This window comes from Podarcis muralis, chromosome 9 (assembly GCF_964188315.1).
Source record: "Podarcis muralis chromosome 9, rPodMur119.hap1.1, whole genome shotgun sequence".
NCBI classification, from domain to species: Eukaryota; Metazoa; Chordata; class Lepidosauria; order Squamata; family Lacertidae; genus Podarcis; species Podarcis muralis.
This window is the reverse complement of record NC_135663.1, coordinates 410238-430058: the sequence shown is the minus strand read 5'-3', so window position 1 is coordinate 430058 and position 19821 is coordinate 410238. Positions and strand designations below refer to the sequence as shown.

General features: G+C 55.2%; 1 protein-coding gene across 3 annotated transcripts; it reads right to left on the bottom strand.

The window, feature by feature from the left end:
* Positions 1-1006: 1006 nt before the first annotated feature.
* On the bottom strand, positions 1007-12106 carry CCDC142 (coiled-coil domain containing 142). Of its 3 annotated transcripts, none has more exons than XM_077933661.1 (11): positions 12009-12106; positions 7991-8153; positions 6071-7486; positions 5074-5160; positions 4042-4206; positions 3791-3948; positions 3478-3618; positions 3097-3211; positions 2738-2915; positions 2334-2617; positions 1007-1690 (listed from the first exon to the last, which is right to left on the bottom strand). In XM_077933661.1, the coding sequence occupies exons 2-11, from the start codon at positions 8103-8105 to the stop codon at positions 1428-1430; spliced, it is 2922 nt and encodes a 973-aa protein (XP_077789787.1). In that variant the 5' UTR covers positions 8106-8153; positions 12009-12106; the 3' UTR covers positions 1007-1427. The 3 variants fall into 3 exon arrangements, with proteins under 3 accessions (XP_077789787.1, XP_028600436.2, XP_028600437.2); XM_028744603.2 differs by having other exon boundaries at positions 2409-2617; XM_028744604.2 differs by lacking the exon at positions 2334-2617.
* Between the last annotated feature and the right edge of the window lie 7715 nt (positions 12107-19821).

Below are 19821 nucleotides of genomic sequence, written 5' to 3'. Positions count from 1 at the left end.
CGGTGGGGCTGCACAACAGGCATTCAGGGACAGCCCTCCTGGCTGGTAGCTGTCGGCAGCCGTGCCCCCCTTGGATTTGCCTGATCCTCTGGGGACAACCTTCCTCTGCCCCGGCTGCAACGAAACTTGTCTCTCCCCTATCGGTCTCTACAGCCGCAGCAGGCGCCGCAACCTTTCTAGCATTGGGCTTCACCTCCTCCATTGTCTCCAGAAATAGATGCCAGCCAGTTGGTGGCCATCCCGGCATGCTGTGGCAGCGAGTTCCATAGTTTAACTACGTGCTGCTGCGTGAAGTCTGTCCTTTCACCCATCCTGAATCTCCCAACGGCCTATTTGTCTTCTGAAATGCACTGCTGCATAGGCAGCCCCCCTCCCCAGCTAAACGTGCCCCCCTTCTCCTTTCCGGTACTACTGGCCCCCTTCATTATTATCCTCCTGTGACCTCTTTCCACATTGGGCCCCCTACTCCAGGTGAGGCCTGGCTAGAGGGAGGGAGCCGCGCTGCCACTGGGCCACTTCCAACTTGGCAGGGGAGCGAGGGGTGGGGCCTGGCTGCGCTCAGCTTTCGTTGCCCTGCGGGTGTTGTCAGACTGCACGGATGTTGCGACTTGTCAGGATTGGCTCCCACAATGCAGGCAAGCTGCTCTCTGGGACAGGATTTTACTCCCAGGGACCTCGGGGTTCTCCCGCTCGCTCCTCAGCCCGACTTCTGCAAAGCCAGGGACTTGGCGGCCAAACATCAGGATGCCAAGAAAGCCAAGAAGCTGCCGGGTCGACCGCCAGTCCATCTGAGCTCAGCTCTGCCTGCACTGACTGGCAGCGGCTGCCCAGGGATTCAGGCAGGGGGTCTTTCTGAGCCCCCCCCCCGTGCAGATGCCGTTGGGGGCTGAGCCTGGGGCCGGCTAGAGCCTAGCCCTTCCCCCCCAGGGGGAGGCGCATGGAGGCAGAGGAAAGTGGGTCACGCAGATTCTTACGGATTTATTCCTGAATCAACAGAAGCGCTGAGTGGCTGCAACGTCAGGAGTCTTTAATGTGAAAAACAGGTGATCTGAGATATTGCGTGTGCTTCTCCAACTTCCTTGTGACCCTGAGCCTGGGAGCGCTGGGGCGCCTTTTGGGATTTCAGACCCTGCCGCCCCAAAAGCTGCTTTCTCTTCCTCCAGCAGGAGCCAAAATGTCTAGGGCCAGAGAGTTCCTGCAGGGAAGCAGGCAAGGCCTGGCGGGAGGCAATTGAGGCTCCCCCCCCCTCCAGGGAGCTCCCTCGGGCACCAGCCCCCCTGGGGAGAGTGTCACAGCATGGCTGCCGCTGCGCAGAGCCAGGGGGCATGAGGCACGTGTGGCAGAAGCCCCGAGGAGTCTGTGGTGCGTGTGGCGGCTCACAGGTGCCTGTCCTGTCAAGGCCGGAGCTGCCCCCCCCCCCGGCCCAGTCAAGGCTCAGAGGTCCTGTTCATGCAGGGCAGGGCGGGGACTTTCCAGCGGCGGCCCCCGTGCAGCCGCAGCGCCAGCCACTCCTGCTGCATGGGGCTGAGGTAGGTCTCGGGGCTGCAGCCGCCCCCTTGCATGCGGCTCAGCAGGTCGCCCGCCTGGCTCTCCAGCACGGCCCTCGCCTGCGTGGGCAGCCCTTCCAGGCTCTCCAGGCTGTTCAGGCTGCCCGGGCCGCCGTCCTGCGTGCGAATCCCGTCGTGGGAGCCTGGGGGGGAGGAAGAAGAGCAGCTGAGGAAGGAGACGGGGCCTGCCAGGGAGAGACCCTCCCTCCCGTCCCACTGAGATATGGCCCTTCTCTACTGAAACGTCCCAATCCGCGGCTGCTCAGTAGCAAGGAAAAGGCCCCTCTGCGGTTTCCTTCAGAACCTCTCCATATGCTCCAGGATTGAGTCTCTGCAGCGGTTTAGGACAGAACCCCCTTCGCACCCAGATCTCTTCCCAAGTCCGCCAGTCCTCTGTGGAGGAGATCTGGTCAGAGAGCCACTCTGCGAAGGCCTGGCGGGATCAGAGTGAGCGGAGTCCACTAGCGACAGCAGCCAACGCGAGGCCCCAGTCGGCGCAGGGCACAGAGGTGGCAACAGTGGCTTCTGCGGCAGCACTGATGTCGCCCTTTCAGAGCGCTCCAAGTGCCTCACTTGCATTCCCCAAGAACAACCCTCTCCCACAAGCCAGTCTCCTGTGGGGGCAGCTGAGGCGCCATTTGGCCTCCTGGGTCTCCCTCGGACTCTACAGACGCACCAGTTCTGCTGGCGGCTCAGAGGTAGACTGCCACTGAGCGCAGAGGCTCCATTTCCAGCTTCCATGACCCTGGCCTTGAGGGGCAGAGGTTTCCCCCAGCCCTTCCTCACCCGTAGACCCACTGGGTTGATGGAAGGGACCCTCCAGGGCACCCCCACCCAGACCCCCCCCCCAGGCCCACTCACAGCACTTGTGGAAGGCATCCCAGGTGTGCGAGGGCAAGGAGGTCTTGGGGGGCTGCTGCAGGAGGCAGGCGATGGCGTTGTCCACTTGCTGGAAGACGCGGAGGGAGAGCACCAGCTGCTTGATCTCTGGAGACAGACCATAATCCTCCGACTGCAGCAGCTCACGCACCAGGTCAAAGTCCTGCTTCAGCTGGAGGGCGCCCTGGAGGCTGGGGGGGGGGCAGAAGGCAAGGCTGGCTGTCAGAGGGGAGAAAGGGCAGCCCAGACCAGCCTGCCACCCTCCTGGGGCAGCAGGGCCAGACCCCCCTCCCTCCCGGTCGAATGCTCACCTGAACTTGATCTTCTGGGCCAGGATGTGGTCCATCCAGGCTTCCAAGAAGGCCGTCGTCACCTGGCTGAGCGCTGGTCCCTGGGCATCTTGAGGCAGGAGCTGGATGCCCAGCAAGACCTGGCCCAGGACGCTCTGGGCGGCAGCCGAGGCGTATTCGCTGGGGGAGGGCGGCAGCTCTGCGAGGGCAATGGGAGAACTTAAGGGGGGAAGCCCGGCAGGATCAGACCCAAGCAAGGCCTGCTGACTAGGCCAGGCGCTCATGGGCCCCACAGGGCCAACCAGAAGCGGAACAAGGACAGCAGGAGCAGAACTGGCCTGGTAGCCAGGAGGGCGCTGCCCTGTGCCCTGCAGGCCTACCTGTTCGGAGGGTGAGGCGCCAGTGCTTGCCCAGGGGCATGGTTTGGCTAAAGATCTCCGCCGACATGCGCTTGCAGTCCAAGGAAAACAGCGTCAGCACCTGGTTCGCAAACAGCTGTGCAACAGAGGGGGAAAGGGGCCATGGGGCGGGTGGGAAACAAACCACCCCGTTGCCCTCTGCAATTTCTCCTGTGCAAGCCCCACTGAGGAGGTTGGAGGGCTGCCAGGGGGCAAGCAGAGGGCCTCTCTACGAAGCAGGGGAAGGCCCAGCCTGCTGTGTTCCAGGCACCAGAGCTCAAAGCCAGCGTCAAGGTCAGCCAGCATCCTGGAGGCTGCTGGGAGGAGAGTGGGGCAAGGCAGGCTGGGACCCCCGGCACTTACTTGGAGACTGGAAGCTGTGGAGTGGATCTGCTGGCTCAGCTCCTGCTCCTGGCCAGAGAGGCGGGGGCTCTGCTGCTTCCTGCCCTCAGGAAAAGCCGTGCTCACCAGTGCGGACAGCCTGGTGGCCTCTGCCTTCAGCAGCTGCAGGAAGGAGTCAGGCGGCCTTAGAGGAGCTTGTTCTGGCGCAATCCTCTCTCTGCACTGGCCAGGACCTCTCCCTGGGGATGGATCCTTGGCTATTTGCTCCCCTGCAGCGCCTGGCTGACCTCAGGAAGGAACCCCCTCCCTGCCCACCACTCATGGTTCTACTTGCCTGCAAGTCCCCCTGGGTCACAAGGAGGAACTGGCTGAGGGACCAGGAAGCCAAGTACTGGTAGGCCTTGCTCATGACCCAGTAACAGGAGGAGTGAGCGGTGGCCAGTGAGAGGGACAGCAACCGCAGGTGGAGGCCGGATGGGACAAGGCTGCCGGCTGCAAGGGGGAAAGGGCGTCAGTGGAGGTGGAGGAGGGAGTCGGGGCCCAGCTGCCCCTCCACCTGCCCCACAGAGTGCAGCCCCCACTCACCTGTGCTCTCCGTGGGCTGGGAGTCCAGGCACTGCAGGCTGAAGGCCAATGGCAGGTAGAGGCTCTGCAAGAGCTGAGCCGTCTGGCTGCAGGTCACCTCTGCGCTCTGGGCAGGCTTGGCCAAGCATTTGTCGGTGAGGCTGGAGCCCAGAGCCTGGCAGAAACCTGGGATGGAAAGGGAACAAGGTCGGATGGGGTGACTGAGCAGGCACTCCACAGGGCAGGACTGAGGAGCTGCCTCCCAGCTGCCTGCCTTTTCCCTTGCACCCATCACAATGGAATTTGAAGTAATAACTGGCTAGCCTTCACCCGTGGATCCTCTAACTCTACGATTTGGTAGGTTACAGAAATTGTACTAACAGTTGATCTGGAATCAATGCAACATCTCTTAAGTGCTGCCAGAGTACTTATCATTTGTCAGAATTGAAGGGAGCGCAGATGAGAGCACCACCCAAGAGAGAATGGAAAACTGAAATCTGGGCACGGTACGTGTGATGGAGCTTACGAAGACAGTGAGAACCAGAGAGGGCAGGCAACCCAATGTCTTCATTGAGAGACGGAGCCTTTTTATAACATACGGGAGGAATAAGGTACTGGAGAATGTAAACCCATTTCTGTTACTTGAAACTTTGCGATATTATGATGTTCCACTTTGTTACGGAAATCGGTTGCTATCTGTTTGGCTCCAGATATCCCCCTTCTACTCTAATTTCATTTTATTTGACATTGTATAATTTATTTATTTATTTTGCATTTTATTTATGTATGTATTTAAAAACAAAAAAACCCCTATCTGTTCTACGATGAAACAGACTCCCTCAGAAGGTGGCGGGCTCTCCTTCCCGGTGGACTTTCATACAGAGGTTGGGTGGCCATCAGTCACAAATGCTTTAGTTCAGATTCCTGCATTGCAGAGGGCTGGACTAGATGGCCCTCGGGAGCCCCTCCTAACTCTCTCTCCTGCCCCAAGGCCGGCCCTTCACTCAGCACTTGCCGCACAGCCCCCACCCCTGCCAGCAGAGACTGCCCTACCTTGGTCCCAGTATTGGAGGACATCCCACGTAAGCAGGTGGAGCGCCAAGGCCTTCAGTTCCCCTGCGCTCTCCCGAGGCACACAGGCTGCAGAGACACAGAGGGAGCGAGAGAGCATGAGCCCCACGGGGACCAGACTGCCTGCCCCCCCCCCAGAGTGGCAGGCAGGGACCCCTAGCCCAATTCCAGGGGGCTGTGGATCCAGAGATGGAATGGGGGTCTCCCAGAGGCCATACTAAGGTGTTTAGGGGCTGAGAAAAGAAAATCCAAGTGGCCCCTCACAGGGCATATTCTGCCAGACACAGGAAGGAACTGGTCAGGGAAATTTCCCCTTGGGCTGCAGGTGCCCATTTCTCCTTTGACCTCCCAAACTGCAGCCCCAGGTGGGTGTGGGCCTTGCCTGGCCTTTCGGGACTCAGAGGGCACCAGCACCCCGGAAGCAGAAGTGCAGGAGCCCTGCCTGGTCCTCTGCCTCCCCAGCTAAACTGGCAGGGCAGCCCTTTTTGTGGGGCAGGGAAATTGCTGGCAAGTCAGACCACACACGGGCAAGACTCAAGCAGTCCGCGAGGGGCACCATCAAGGCCTGGGGAAAGTGAGGGGAAAGACCCCTCGGAGGCAGGAAGGGAGGCAGGGGGCTGGAATGCCATCCCGGCAGGTCCCCTTGGCATTGTCTCAACCCCACCGTCAGCCAAGAACCTGGACTTAAGAACCTCAGAAGAGCCTTCTGGATGTGGCCAAGGGGGGCCTATCTAGCCCAGTATCCTGCCCCCCCCCCAGTGGCCAGCCAGATACCCACAACAGGAGCTGAGTGGCAAGAGTCCTCTCCCCTCCTGTGGTTTTCAGAAAGTGGTATTCAGAATGCTGCTGCCTCCGACTGTGAGGCACAACATAACCATCTTGGCAAGTAGCCACTGAGAGCCCTCTCCTCCTTCTAAAGACATCCAAGTCGGTGGGCCTCCCTGCCTGCTGTGGCAGGGAGTTCCGCAGTTTGACTTACCCTGTGCCAGACCGCGGCTCAGCTGCCGGGCCAAAGCAGCCGCTGCCCCCGGCTGGAAGTGCGCCAGGGGCGGGTGGAGCTCCAGCTGGTGCGCCAAGGAAGAGGCAGCCGCCCTCCACATCAGCGGGCAGTACTGGGCATAGAGCGCTGCAGCCGCCTCGGTGAAGGAGGTGTCCAGCCAGCGCACAGACTTCCAGCTGGGCAGCGAGGCAGAGTCCAGCCCCTGAGGCAGGTCAGTCGGCTCCAAGCGTTCGAGGGGCTTCTCCTGCTTGGGCCGGTTCAGGACGTGATGCCACAGGCTGTCCGTGGAAGCCACCAGCTCCCCCAGGACGACAAGAAGGCCCTCTTCCTCCTCGTGGCACAAGGCCTGCAGCTCCATCGAGAGACTGGGAAGACCCTCGCCTGCCGGAGAGGCCTGGGAGGCCCGTTCCAGGAGCCCAGGCTTGGTGTCCCCACCCCAAGGCGCAGGCTCCAGACCCCCCCTTCGGAGGAGCAGCGGGTGCAGCCTCTGGGCGGCCCGCTTGCCCCTCTCTGCTGCCAAGATGCGCAAGACCCTCTCCAGGGGGAAGGCTGGGGAACTGCTCGCTGTTCTCTGCAGGCCTGGCTTCCTGGCCTGCTGCTCCAGGAAGGCCTGCTGCAGCACCTGGTCGTTCACCACCTGGTTGTAGATCTCCAGCCCCTGGAACAAGTCGGAAAGCAAGGCAGCGGGCACAGGAAGGGCGTGGGCCAAGCTGCGCAGCAGGGCCTCGATGTGGCGCTCCAGGAGGCAGACGGCGTGCAGGGCCAGCAAGCAGAGGGTCCGCCTCATGTGCTGGACCACCTCGTGGCGCTGCAGCAGCATGTGCCGCAGCCAGGGGTCGCTGCGGATGCGCCGCTGCAGCCCCTCCCAGTGCGTGGCGTGGGTGCGCATCTCCTCGCACAGCCCCCGCAGCTGGCGGCCCCAGGTGGCGTCTGGCTGGCCGGCCAGGGGCGGCAGGCAGCGCTCAGCGGCCATCAGGTGCTGCACGAAGGCCGAAGCCGCCTTGAGGCGGCGGCTGAAGTGGCGGGAGAGGCGGAGGTGGTGGCGGTGCTGCAGCAGAGCGTGGAGAGTGGCGCACTGGCGAGCCACGCTGCTCCGGGCCGCGTGGTAAGTGAAGGCGCCCCGGGCCGTGTCCGGGAGGGCTGGCCGCACGTGGGCCTGGAAGGTCTCCGTGCGGGGGTTCTCCATCACGCACAGGCAGCGGCTGAGCCCCAGAAAGCTGCGCTCCACCTGGGCCAGGCGGGCCAGGCCTCCGGGAGAGTCCTCCTCCTCGCTGTCGTAAGCGCTCTCGCTGGGGCGCGGGGGCAGCAGGCGCCACAGGCTGGGGTTGACGCAGTGGCGCAGGAGAGCCTCCGCCTTCTGGAAGGATTTGGCCAGCGGCGTCAGCGATCTGGAGCCTGCAAAGAGACAGGAGTCTGATGCCAACCCTTTGCAGCGGAGCTGCCTCAGCAGGCTGGCATCACCTGGGCAGCCGCAGCCATGCCCTTCCCCTCCATCCTGCCAAGGTCTAGCAGGAGGTCAGTCACCTCTGCTGCCCCTGCTGGGACCTGGTCTGCCTGAGGCAGGCTGCTAATTCCGAGGATTAAGTTGGCCTGCCTGGAGCAGCTGAGCAGCAGGAAGAAAGGACAAATGCAATTAAGGGATCTCCCAGAAGCAGGAGGGGGGCAGCTGGTTCCTCCCCACCCCACCCACCCCCCGCTTTCCAGAAGGGCTTCTGTGACAAGGACATTCCAGTGCAAAACCACCAGTCACTTTCCTTACAGTCAAGCGACAGTGGGAAGCACGACTGGGAGCGCTCCAGTCCTCCTGAACAGAGCTTCCTTTGGGCACCATCTCTGCTATGTGCAGTGGGCACAGCAAGAAACAAATGGAAGCCAGTTTTGGCACAGGCCCCTACCTACCTGTGTCAGCTGCCTCCAGGTGTTCCCCTCCATCAGCTGGCAACACCTTCCTGGGCCCCACCAGGGAGCTGAGCGGTGGCAAGAAGCCCCCTGAGGCCTGCGATACACGGGACATGAGGAGCAGGAAGATGGCGTTCAAGCCCACAGTTTCGGCCTCAATCACCTGTGGAAAGACAGAAGGGTCAGCACTGAAACTGCACCCACCCCTGCCTCTTCAGAGAGGCAGCCTCACTGCTCCCTGATCCCCCCCCCCCAACTTTGGGCAATGTCTCTGGAAACCTTGCATGCTTCCTAGGACCAGAATCCGGGACCAGCCATGCTGGGTGAGTCTGCGCACCAGTGGCCAGGGGCAACTACAGAGGGGCCTTTTTCAGAACAGAGGGGTTTCACTGGCTGCCATCTGCTTCCAGACTTTGGCTCTGGGAATCTTCCAGAGTGTGTGCAGCCCTTAAGAGCTCAGCCACAGAATCAGGCCAAAGGGTGCCCATCTCGTGCAGCAACCTGCTCTCAAAGTGGCAAGACGGAGGCTCCTTCCTGCCAGTCCCAGCAACGGGGGTTCAGAGACATCCTGCCTCCCACAGCATAGGCAGAGCCCGGCCATTGTGGCTGGTGGCCACTGGCAGCTTTATCCTCGGCTACCAAAATGGGTAGCTAGCACTCAATCTTGCTGTAGCAAATTCCAACTGAAGGCAGATGGTCCTTAAGAGTCGTTTGGAAGCAATTCCACTTAATGGGCTCTTGAAGAGCTCGAGTGTTCATTTTGCGCCTTGGTTTCCTTCCTTGAAGCCTTTGTTGAGGTATAATCTTGATAGCCACCGTCATTTGCCTACAAACGCTCCAATTGAAGAACAGCCTTTACCAAAGGTGTCACGGGCTTTGAAGACACTCGAACTCAGGACGCAAGGGAGAAACGAGCTAAGAGGAAGGCACGTTTGGCAAATCCACACTGTGATCAACTCCTGCCCAGAAACTAATGTCCCCACTGTGGAAGGAAATGGATCCAGAATTGGCCACAGTCACTTAGGGACTCACTGTTAAGACCCTGTTCATGGAAGACAATCTTACTCGGCTGCGAGGGATCACCAAAGAAGAAGAAGAAGAAGAAGAAGAAGAAGAAGAAGAAGAAGAAGAAGAAGAAGAAGAAGAAGAGTTTTAACTCTGGACAGTGTTGAGAAGCCTGTCTTGAACCTTCCAACATTCAGTTTCTTTGGCTGGCCCTCTTTCTAGTATAATTTTATACACCTTTATCATGTATTTGTTTACAAAATGCCGCAACCTTTATTCACAGTGAAATCGCTCCACCCTCCTTGATCATTTTGGTTGCATTTTTCTGAAACTTTCCCAGCTCGAGAACAGCCTTTTTGAGGTGAGGCAACCAGAACAGTACACAGGTTGCACAACTGATTTGTATAAATGACATTACAGTATTAGCAACTTTATTTGCAATCCCTTTCCTAATGATGCCTAGCATGGAATTTGCCCTTTGTACAGTTGCCACACGCTGGCTCAACATCTTCCCTGAGCTGCCCACTGTAAGCTCAAGGTCACGGCCAGTCACCACCACTTCAGACCCCACAAGCACATCTGTGAAACGGGGATGTGAAAGCCTCACTGGATTAGTGACCTGGCCGTAGTACTTGCTATTTTATCATTCGCTCTATTCCTATATCTGTTCTCAAACTTAATCCGTTCCAGAAGTCCGTTCCAAAACCAAAGCGTTTCAAAACCAAGGCACACTTTCCCATAGAAAGTAATGCAAAACGGATTACTCCGTTCCAGACTTTTAAAAACAACCCCTAAAACAGCAATGTAATATGAATTTTACTCTCTAACGAGACCATTGATCCATAAAATGAAGGCAATAATCAATGTACTGTACTATAAAATGAATAAGGCAGTATTGCAGATGATAAAAATTAAAATTATTTTTTTTCTTACTTGCACTGATGAGTCATTGTTTGGATGGGGGGGCTTTTATCCATTTCCACAGTCCCTCAATCAATCAATCAATCAATCAATCAATAAGTAGCTGGACTGGGTTCCACAGTCACAAAAACAAATTAACCGAAAAAGCCTCAAAAACAAAAACGCAAAATGAATAGCAAAAACAAAAGCGCCAAATACAGTGGTACCTTGGTTCCCAAACTTAATCCGTTCCAAAAGTCCGTTTGACTTCCAAAATGTTTGGAAACCAAGGCACGGCTTCTGATTGGTGCAGGCATCCGGAAACAGTAGCCGACAGCCGCATCGGACGTTCGGCTTCTGAAAAACGTTCGAAGACCGGAACAATTTTCGGTGTTTGGGAACCAAGACGTTTGAGAACCAAGGTACCACTGTAGCTGTCTCAATCTGCCTGTGAAATATATACAAAAGAATTATAAATAGTCCAGTAGCACCTTAGAGACCAACTAAGTTTGTTCTTGGTATAAGATTTCGTGCGCATGTACACTTCTTCAGACACATGGAAACAGAAGTGAAACATTAGAGCCTGTGCAATTTCACTGATAGTTTACATTGCTGGTTTGTTGTGCGCCACTTTCATTTCTTTAAGGAGTCTACTTGAACTTGAAATAAATGACAAAACCAGGCATATTTTTTAAAGACACCTTGATGCGGAGCCTCCTGGAATAGTGGCCTTGGGGGTGGGTAGAAATCCCCCCTTTGTCCCCAAGACCGCCTGCTTGGGCCCCCGCAAGTGGCTGCCCAGGCTTCCCTCTGCTCCATGCCTAGCAGAGAAGGACCTCAGAAGAGCCTGCAGGATGAGGCCAAAGGGGTCCAGCCTCCTGTTCTGGGTTCCAGGTGCCCCTTTGGGGAAACCTGCGCGCAGGATCCGAGCCCAAGAAAGAGCAACCCTCTCCCCTCCTGCGCCTCCCTGCCACTGAGATCCAGAAGCCTCGCCACCTCCACTGTACTTGTCCTGTCCTCTTTCTGCTTTCCCTTAATTTTTAAATCCACATTTTGTCAATCTCTAATTACAATTCACATTGCAATATGTTGTTGTTGTTTAATCATTTAGTCGTGTCCGCCTCTTCGTGACCCCCTGGACCAGAGCACGCCAGGCCCTCCTGTCTTCCACTGCCTCCCTCATGCTGGTAGCTTCAAGAACACTGTCCAACCATCTCGTCCTCTGTCGTCCCCTTCTCCTTGTGCCCTCCATCTTTCCCAGCATCAGGGTCTTTTCCAGGGAGTCTTCTCATGAGGCGGCCAGAGTATTGGAGCCTCAGCTTCAGGATCTGTCCTTCCAGTGAGCACTCAGGGCTGATTTCCTTCAGAATGGAGAGGTTGGATCTTCTTGCAGTCCATGGGACTCTCCAGAGTCTCCTCCAGCACCAGAATTCAAAAGCATCCATTCTTCGGCCATCAGCCTTCTTGATGGTCCAGCTCTCACTTCCATACATCACTACTGGGAAAACCAGAGCTTTGACTATACGGACCTTTTTTGCAAGGTGATGTCTCTGCTTTTTAAGATGCTGTCTAGGTTTGCCATCGCTTTTCCTCCAAGAAGCAGGCGTCTTTTAATTTTGTGGCTGCTGTCACCATCTGCAGTGATCATGGAGCCCAAGAAAGTAAAATCTCTCACTGCCTCCATTTCTTCCCCTTCTATTTGCCAGGAGGTGATGGGACCAGTGGCCATGATCTTCGTTTTTTTGATGTTGAGCTTCAGACCATATTTTGGGCTCTCCTCTTTCACCCTCATTAAAAGGTTCTTTAATTGCAATATATATACTGCCAATTCCACCTTGTCCTGCCCTCTTTCCAAGCCATCTCGCTTGGGGCTCTTGCTGCCTCCTGTGGCGGGGAGTTCCGCAGGTTAACCCCGCGCCCGCTTCTCTCCTCCAGAGGAGGCTCCGCCCCGCACGAGGGCCCCGAAGGCCCAGAGGAGCGCGCGGACCCCTGACACGCAAGTTTGTCTGCGTTCATACGTGCAAGCCAGCCCAACGGGCGAGGCCGGCTCTCGTCGTCGCCGCGGCCCCGCAGCGGCCCCCTGCCCGCCCCCACGGCCCCCTCCGCTCCCTACCGGCCTGCCTCCCTCCGAGAAGCCGCCTCGCTCGCCGCCGCCGCCGCCGCCGTTGGAGCCGCTGCCTCGGCGCCGGGCAACCGAGCGGCCCTGATGGAACCGAGCGGCGGGCCAATGGGAGCGCGCGCAGGAGTCACGTGGAAAGGGAACCGTCCGGCACCGAGCCCTGCCGTTCCCCGAGGCGCCTGCAGGTGGCGCAGCGCGAAAGGGAGGCCTGGTCCACGCAAGCAGCGGGCGGGGGGGGGGAGAGAAGGAACGGACTGTACCATGGAAGGGGGGGAGGGATGCCAAAAAGATAATAATTATAATAATTTTTATTTATACCCCGCCCTCCCCAGCCAAGGCCGGGCTCAGGGTGGCTAAGAAGCAATAATAAAAACAAGTTGAACGAATACAACTTAAAAACAATATTAAAATACAACATTAAAACATTAAAATGCAGCCTCATCACAGGAGGAAAAAGGAAAGAGGGGGAGGGAATAAAACTGATTCCAAGCCAAAGGCCAGGTGGAACAACTCTGTCTTACAGGACCTGCGGAAGCGGACACGGAGCAATGGATCCAAACTCCAAGAAAGAAGATTCCACCTAAACATTAGGAAGAACTTCCTGACAGTAAGAGCTGTTTGACAGTGGAATTTGCTGCCAAGGAGTGTGGTGGAGTCTCCTTCTTTGGAGGTCTTTAAGCAGAGGCTTGACAACCATATGTCAGGAGTGCTCTGATGGTGTTTCCTGCTTGGCAGGGGGTTGGACTCGATGGCCCTTGTGGTCTCTTCCAACTCTATGATTCTATGATTCTATGATTCTATGATTCTATGAAATCAGATCCTGCAGGGCCCTGGTCTCTTGTGGCAGAGCGTTCCACCAAGCCGGGGCCACCACTGAGAAGGCCCTGCCTCTGGTTGTGGCTAATCTAACTTCCTTAGGGCCTGGGACCACTAGGGTGTTGCTATTTATGGACCTTAAGGTCCTCCGTGGGGCAGACCAGGAGAGGCGGTCCCGTAGGGTCCTAGGATGCTGCAGGTCCTAAGAAGATGCTTCTTTTTTCCCATGCTTTCCCGGGGGGGGGGGGGGGAGCATGTAGAGGCAGCAGAGTGTGGAGCAGAAGCGAAGAGGCCCGGGTTCAAAAAACCCTGAGCCTCCCTTAGGCTTGCCTACCTCACAGGGTTGTTGTGAGCAGGGCGGGATTTAGGCATAGCTGTCAACTTTCCCCTTTTCTCGCAAGGAATCCTATTCGGAATAAAGGAATTTCCCTTTAAAAAAGGGAAACGTTGACACCTGTGGACAGCTCCTGAAGGTAACGGGCCCTTTCTATGTCCAGCTGTCCTTCATCAACAACAAATTGTTGCTGTTTTTTGTGTTGAATAAATGCTCTATGGTAATTGATGGACCTCAGAGGTATCTCAGGCCATTTGCACATGTTGCCCTGCAACCAGTCCTGGCAGAATGTTGTTATCATTTAGTCATGTCCGACTCTTCGTGACCCCCTGGACCAGAGCACACCAGGCCCTCCTGTCTTCCACTGCCTCCCGCAGTTTGGTCACACTCATGCTGGTAACCTCGAAAACACTGTCCCACCATCTCATCCTCTGTCGTCCCCTTCTCCTTGCGCCCTCCATCTTTCCCAACCTCAGGGTCTTTTCCAGGGAGTCTTCTCTTCTCATGAGGTGGCCAAAGTCCTGGAGCCTCAGCTTCAGGATCTGTCCTTCCAGTGAGCACTCAGGGCTGATTTCCTTCAGAATGGAGAGGTTGGATCTTCTTGCAGTCCATGGGACTCTCCAGAGTCTCCTCCAGCACCAGAATTCAAAAGCATCCATTCTTCGGCAATCAGCCTTCTTGATGGTCCAGCTCTCACTTTCATCAACTACTGGGAAAACCAGAGCTTTAACTACAGTGGTGCCCCGCAAGACGAAATTAATTCGTTCCGCAATTTTTGTCGTCTAGCGAATTTTTCGTCTTGCGAAGCACGAAATCCCATAGGAATGCGTTGAAAATCAATTAATGCGTTCCTATGGTCAAAAAAAGTCCAAACAAAGCCAAATTTGGTACAACAACAGTTTATTAACTGCTCTTTAAAGTCACACATACTGTAAAGAGCAGTTCAAAAATTGAAGGGAAAATAAATTAACTTTATAAACAAAACATGTCTTTGTTTTTAGACAAAGAAAACAAAGTCGCGAGACGTTTTCGTCTTGCGAATCAAGCCCATAGGGGAAATTCGTCTTGCGAGGCAAATCGAAAACGGAAAAACCTTTCGTCTAGCGAGTTTTTTGTCTTGCGAGGCATTCGTCTTGCGAGGTACCACTGTATATGGACATTATGCAGAATGTAGGCACCCTATATATAGAAAGGAGCAAACCAGTGATATTTTAGGGAGCAGGCTAGCAGGTGGGGCCCATGACTTACATCACAGGAGCCCCAAGAGAGTGGGGCCCTAAGCTAGAGCTTGTTTAGCTTATATATAATTCCGGCACTGGTTGTGAGCACAAGAGAGGGATGAACCGGGTGTCCCCCCCCCCCTTGAGCTGCTTCGAAGCCTCCACAGGCCGCAAGGGCAGACCAGGACTGGGCCCAAGGAGAGTGGCCAGGAAGGGCACAGCCAGGGCTTTGGGTGCTGATCCTGACACCCTCACTATGGAGAGCCATAGTGCCAATTGCCTTCTCAATCCGGCCCGCAGACGGTCTGGAAATCAGCATGTTTTTACATGAGTACTGTAGAATGTGTGCTTTTATTAAAAATGCATCTCTGGGTTATTTGTGGGGCATAGGAATTCATTATTTTTTTCTTTTTCTTTTTCCTTCAAAATATAGTCTGGCCTTGTAAATCAAGAAAATCTTTAATAAAAATACATCTTAAAAAAATATATAGTCTGGCCCACCACATGATCTGAGGGATGGTGGACCGGCCCATGGCTGAAAACGGTTGCTGACCCCTGTCTTAAGGGGTATCTGTGTGAGCCTGTGACCTGGGTTCAGGAACTGAGTATTTACCATCACAAAGGAATTGCCAGGCGGCCCAAATAATGTAATCAGTGATCATTCTCCGGTAACCTGGCAGGCAGGTTTTCTGCTGTAGACTGCCTCTTCTGTGATGTACGTATGATGTATGGGGGGGGGGTCTTGGGCTGCAGGGTGGCAATTTAAAAAGTCTATATAAGGCATTGCACACCATTGTTCTGGGTCCCTCCTGCGTGTGGCTGTGAGGACCCTGTTGCAACAGTTTAATAAAGATCAGGCTTACGAGCTGTTTTGCTTCTCAATATTCTCTGGTTGGCCTCTGTTATTTTCTCCTGCCGATGGAGAACCTACAAAAGGACTCTATATGGGCTCTTGGATACCCCATAAGGAAAAAGGAGCAGTTTTATCTTATAACAGGGTTAAGTCAGGACCCGACCTGCCCTGCCCGCCTTGCGTGTCTCTGCTTCTAACCCTCTCGTTTTACGCCTCTTTCCTTCACGAAGTGCATAATCCTCATTAACCACCAAATCCCCAGAAAGGCAGGCCCCAGCCGTGACTGAAGCACATTGCTCCAACCGGGGACATGAGCTCCCACAGAAAAGCCCAGGGTTCCCCCCAAAACCGGCCAGTTACTTCCAACCAGCCTTGGCACCCTTTGGGCCTGGAGGGGCTCCGCCACCCCCTTTGCTTTGCTGGGGGTCTGTGTTTCGGCACTTGGGGTGCAAATCCCAGCAAGAGTAGCACCAGCACCCCACCTTCAATAATGCTTAAAGGTACAAGAGAGCCCCTTGCAGAGACTGATTTCCCCCCCTCCTGCCCTGTGCCCCTCTGGCTCACCTGCCTCTGCCAGCCTTTCCCTCTGTCCTTAGAACCATAGTGCAGGAAGAGACCCAAAGGGTCATCTAGACCAACCCCCTGCAACGCAGGAACCGCAGCCCACCATAACTAATCATAATTTTATTATTGACACCCTGCCCATCTGACTGGGTTGCCCCAGCCGCTCTGTGCAGCTTCCAACATGGTAAAAACACAGCAAACGTCAGACGTTAAAAACTTCCCTACGCAGGGCTGCCGTCAAATGCCTTTGGAAATTGTGCGGTTGTTTTATCCCTTTGACATCTGAGCTGCATGTGATGCCGGGGTTTCTGTTTATGTGCAGCCCAGATTGCCATCACTAGGCACAGAGGCTAGGCTTGGGACCTGATCCCGCCCTTCTCGTTACCACAACACGTTCCCTTCTGTCTGTGAGATCGCAGCTTCCCGTGGCCCAGTGGCGTAGCGTGGGTTGTCAGCACCCGGGGCAAGGCAAGTAATTTGCGCCCCCTAACCCGTGGATTTGCGCCCCCTAACTTGTGGATTTGCCCTAACCCCAGATGTTGCGCCCGGTGCGGCCGGCCCCCCCTGCACCCCCCACGCTACGCCACTGCCGTGGCCAGAGCAGAGTCCGACTTGTCCTCCCGGTCTGCCAGCTACACCTTTCTCACCTGGGACCGCCACCCTGAAGGGAGAGAGTTCATCCTGAACTCTGCATCCCTCACCTCCAGCTTCCCAGGGACCACTGCAGGCCTTACCTCCATGGCGGGCTCCTGGCGGCTCCTGGCCAAGGCATCCTCTTCCTCATCCTCCATGGTGGCCGGGACAAGTGTGACAAGAAGGAAATGAGCTTAGGGACTTCCCGGCTGGTGGTGGCCTTAATCCGGGATGGACAACACTCATTGGCTTAGGGATTTCAGTCCACTCCTGGAGGAAGGGGGGAGAGGAGGTCCACCACCCGGCCCTTTCCCAGGACAGCCACCCTGGAATGCCACTAGAATCACAGAATGGGAGAATTGGAAGGGACCCAACGAGTCATCTAGTCCAACCGCCTCCAAAGCAGGAAACCTAGCCCCACGGTTTAATGGGCCCTGGTTTTCGATTTGCATTTCTGTTCTGGCTAACTGCAAGGCTTTCTTCCCAAAGCAGGTTTCAGAGCCGGGCTGCTGCTGGATCAAGCCAAAGGGTCCAGCACCCTTTTCTCAAAGGGGCAGAACAGATGCCCCCAAGGGAGCCCACAAACAGGACCTGGGTGCAGCAGCAACTCTCCCCACAGTAACTGGTGTTTGGAGGCATCGTGCGGCAGATCCCAGTGCCTGTACTGCCTTTGAACGACGGAGGCAGAGAGCACTGAGAAGAGGTGAAACTAAAAGTCTCCTAGACAAAATAAAAACTGGCAAGTCGCCAGGTCTGGATGGAATCCACCATAGAGGTCCCAAACATCTTGAAGGTGAAATTGCTGACCTTCTAATGAAAGGGCTGGAAAGTAGCCAATGTAACACCAGTTTTTTAAATGGGATGAAGGGGGGGGGGGGACCTGGGAAATTGCAGGCTGCTTAGCTTAATTTCAGTCTTGGAAAAACTGGCAGAAAGTATTGTTGAAGATAAAACAAGCAAGCATATAGAAGAACAAGCCCTACTGTGAAGCAGAGCTAGCAGGGCTTCTGCAAAGGCCAGTCCTGTCTTATGAACCTTTCATTGAGAGTGTCAGAAAGCATAGAGATAGAGGTGATCTGGTTAACATGGTGTGTCCTTTGACTTCCAAAAACTTTTTGACCAGAGTTTCCCCCCTCAGTTCTGCTGAACTTGCAAGGGCCAGGAGACCAACTTTGACAACTGAGAACACAAAAAAGGCAAACAAAACAAACTGCATTTTTACAATCATTTTTGGACCTTCCTGCTGGGTGAAAAGCACAGAACACTATTAAGAAAATGTTTCTCCCAAAGTGCTAGAATGCCATAAGTAATTTTGTAAGAAAATGCAACATGTGTTATTTTATTGTAGCTATATGCACAGCTACACTTGCGAATAGCCTTAAGAGGCCTGACATGCAAGTCTCTTCAAATTTACACAAAGGCATCTGTCAGGGGCTCAGGAGCAGAGGCGCAGGGGAGAGAGGAAATGGAGAGCGAAGGGGAAGAATCTGAGGGCAGCGGAGGGCAGAATGACAGTGACCCGAGAGATTCCATAAGCCTCTCCAGTGAATCAGAAGATTCCCAGAAGGGGGCGCCGATGGCCAGGGCAAGGGGGGTCCCAGGGGGGACACACCAGAAGCAGGGGGCCAGTGGAGACTCCCAGAGCAGTAGCTGGAAATCAGGGCCAGCTTCCCCACCGGAGCGTAGTGGGGGGGAAGAGTCTCATAGGTCAGAGTCAGCGTCCCCTCCGGCAAGCAGTGACAGGAGCAGTATAACGGTCAGAAGGAAGGTGGCAGGCTGGGCGCGCGCCAAGTTCAAATGTACAGGCGCGCGGGACAACAGAAAACCCGGATTGGGAACCAGGTCCTAAAGCTCGCCGGAGGGAGGGGGAAGACTCAGGGGAGTCAGCGTCAGAAGAGTCTAGGAAGGGCAAGACCTCGGCGGACAAGCGGACCCAGAGGAGGAGGGAGCAGAGGAAGAGGTGGAGCAAGGCTATGGTCTTAAACTGGTGTCTGGGGGGAGGAGACTCAGACGGAGCTTCGGCGGTCTAGGGTTTAAGACGTAGAGCTGCGCGCCGTGGCTGTAAATGAGAAACTGAACTTCAATAAAGACTATTTTATATAACAACGGACTGGCGTTGGTCCTCTGTGAGCTGGGACCTGAGGCAGCTCTGACAGCATCCATTTACAACATACCAGGTTATTTATTATCTGTGGGGCAAACAATTTAATTAAAATTATAGCCCCAGAGGGGCGATTGTTATAGGAATTCTAAGGTCAAACACACATGCATACAAGGCAAACACACATACATAATTATAGTGTCTGAAACAGTACAGGAGAGCAATCCTGAAGCCATTTTGACTCTCCCAAATTGCCCGCAAATATTTCTCTGCAAGGAGGAAGGACATGGGTAAAGCTTTCCAATTGTCTTTGGATTGTAGGGGCTTGCACCTCTCTGCAAACGCAGTCTGTCAGGTATTTGTTATGCGTAAGAGATTCAGGAACTAAGTATTGACCATCTCCAAGGAATGGCCAGGCTACCCAGAAAATGCAGTCAACGCGGGTAGCGCTGTGAGTTAAACCACAGAGCCTAGGGCTTGCCGATCAGAAGGTCGGCGGTTTGAATCCCCACGACAAGGTGAGCTCCCGTTGCTCGGTCCCAGCTCCTGCCAACCTAGCAGTTCAAAAGCACAAAGTGCAAGTAGATAAATAGGTACCGCTCCAGCGGGAAGGTTCGCCAGAAGCGGCTTAGTCATGATGGCCACATGACCCGGAAGCTGTATGCCGGCTCCCTCGGCCAATAAAGCGAGATGAGCGCCGCAACCCCAGAGTTGGCCACGACTGGACCTAATGGTCAGGGGTCCCTTTAGCTTTACCTTTAAGGCTTTACGGGACTTGGGTGGAGCTGTGGTCTAAACCACATAGCCTAGGGCTTGCCGAATCCCCGCGATGGGGTGAGCGCCTGTTGCTCGGTCCCAGCTCCTGCCAACCTAGCAGTTCGAAAGCATGTCAAAGTGCGCAACAAGTTCAAAGAAGAATTTTGAACCCCGAGGATGGGGTGACAAAGACTTTTAAAACTTTCCCACCACATCCCAGAATACAGTTCGAAGGGGAGGGCTTAACCTTGGCAAAGATGTCCAGACAAGTCCTTGGTACCAGATTAGCATAAGCAGACATGGGAGGGCAAGACTCAGGTATAAGATGAGCATAGACAAAGATGTCTTAAGTACCACCACCCAAAAGTACAATAGAAGTTCCTGTGCCTGTCTGGAGCCTGAGGCGAGTCAGGTGATGAGATTTGGCTTCCCTTGGCTAACAATAAGCCCAGCAATTGTCACCTCTGGGAACTTCCTGGAGTCCTTTTGCAAGGGGAAAATAGCTTTGGAATGGAGGAAACTGGCAAAGG

Coding starts and splice junctions, on each gene's coding strand:
- CCDC142 (XM_077933661.1), bottom strand. CDS start 8,105: ATGTCCCGTGTATCGCAGGCCTCAGGGGGCTTCTTGCCACCGCTCAGC. Junction 3,619..3,790: donor TGACCCAGGGGGACTTGCAG/GCAAGTAGAACC, acceptor TCCTTCCTGCAG/CTGCTGAAGGCAGAGGCCAC. Junction 2,916..3,096: donor GCGCCTCACCCTCCGAACAG/GTAGGCCTGCAG, acceptor TTGCCCTCGCAG/AGCTGCCGCCCTCCCCCAGC.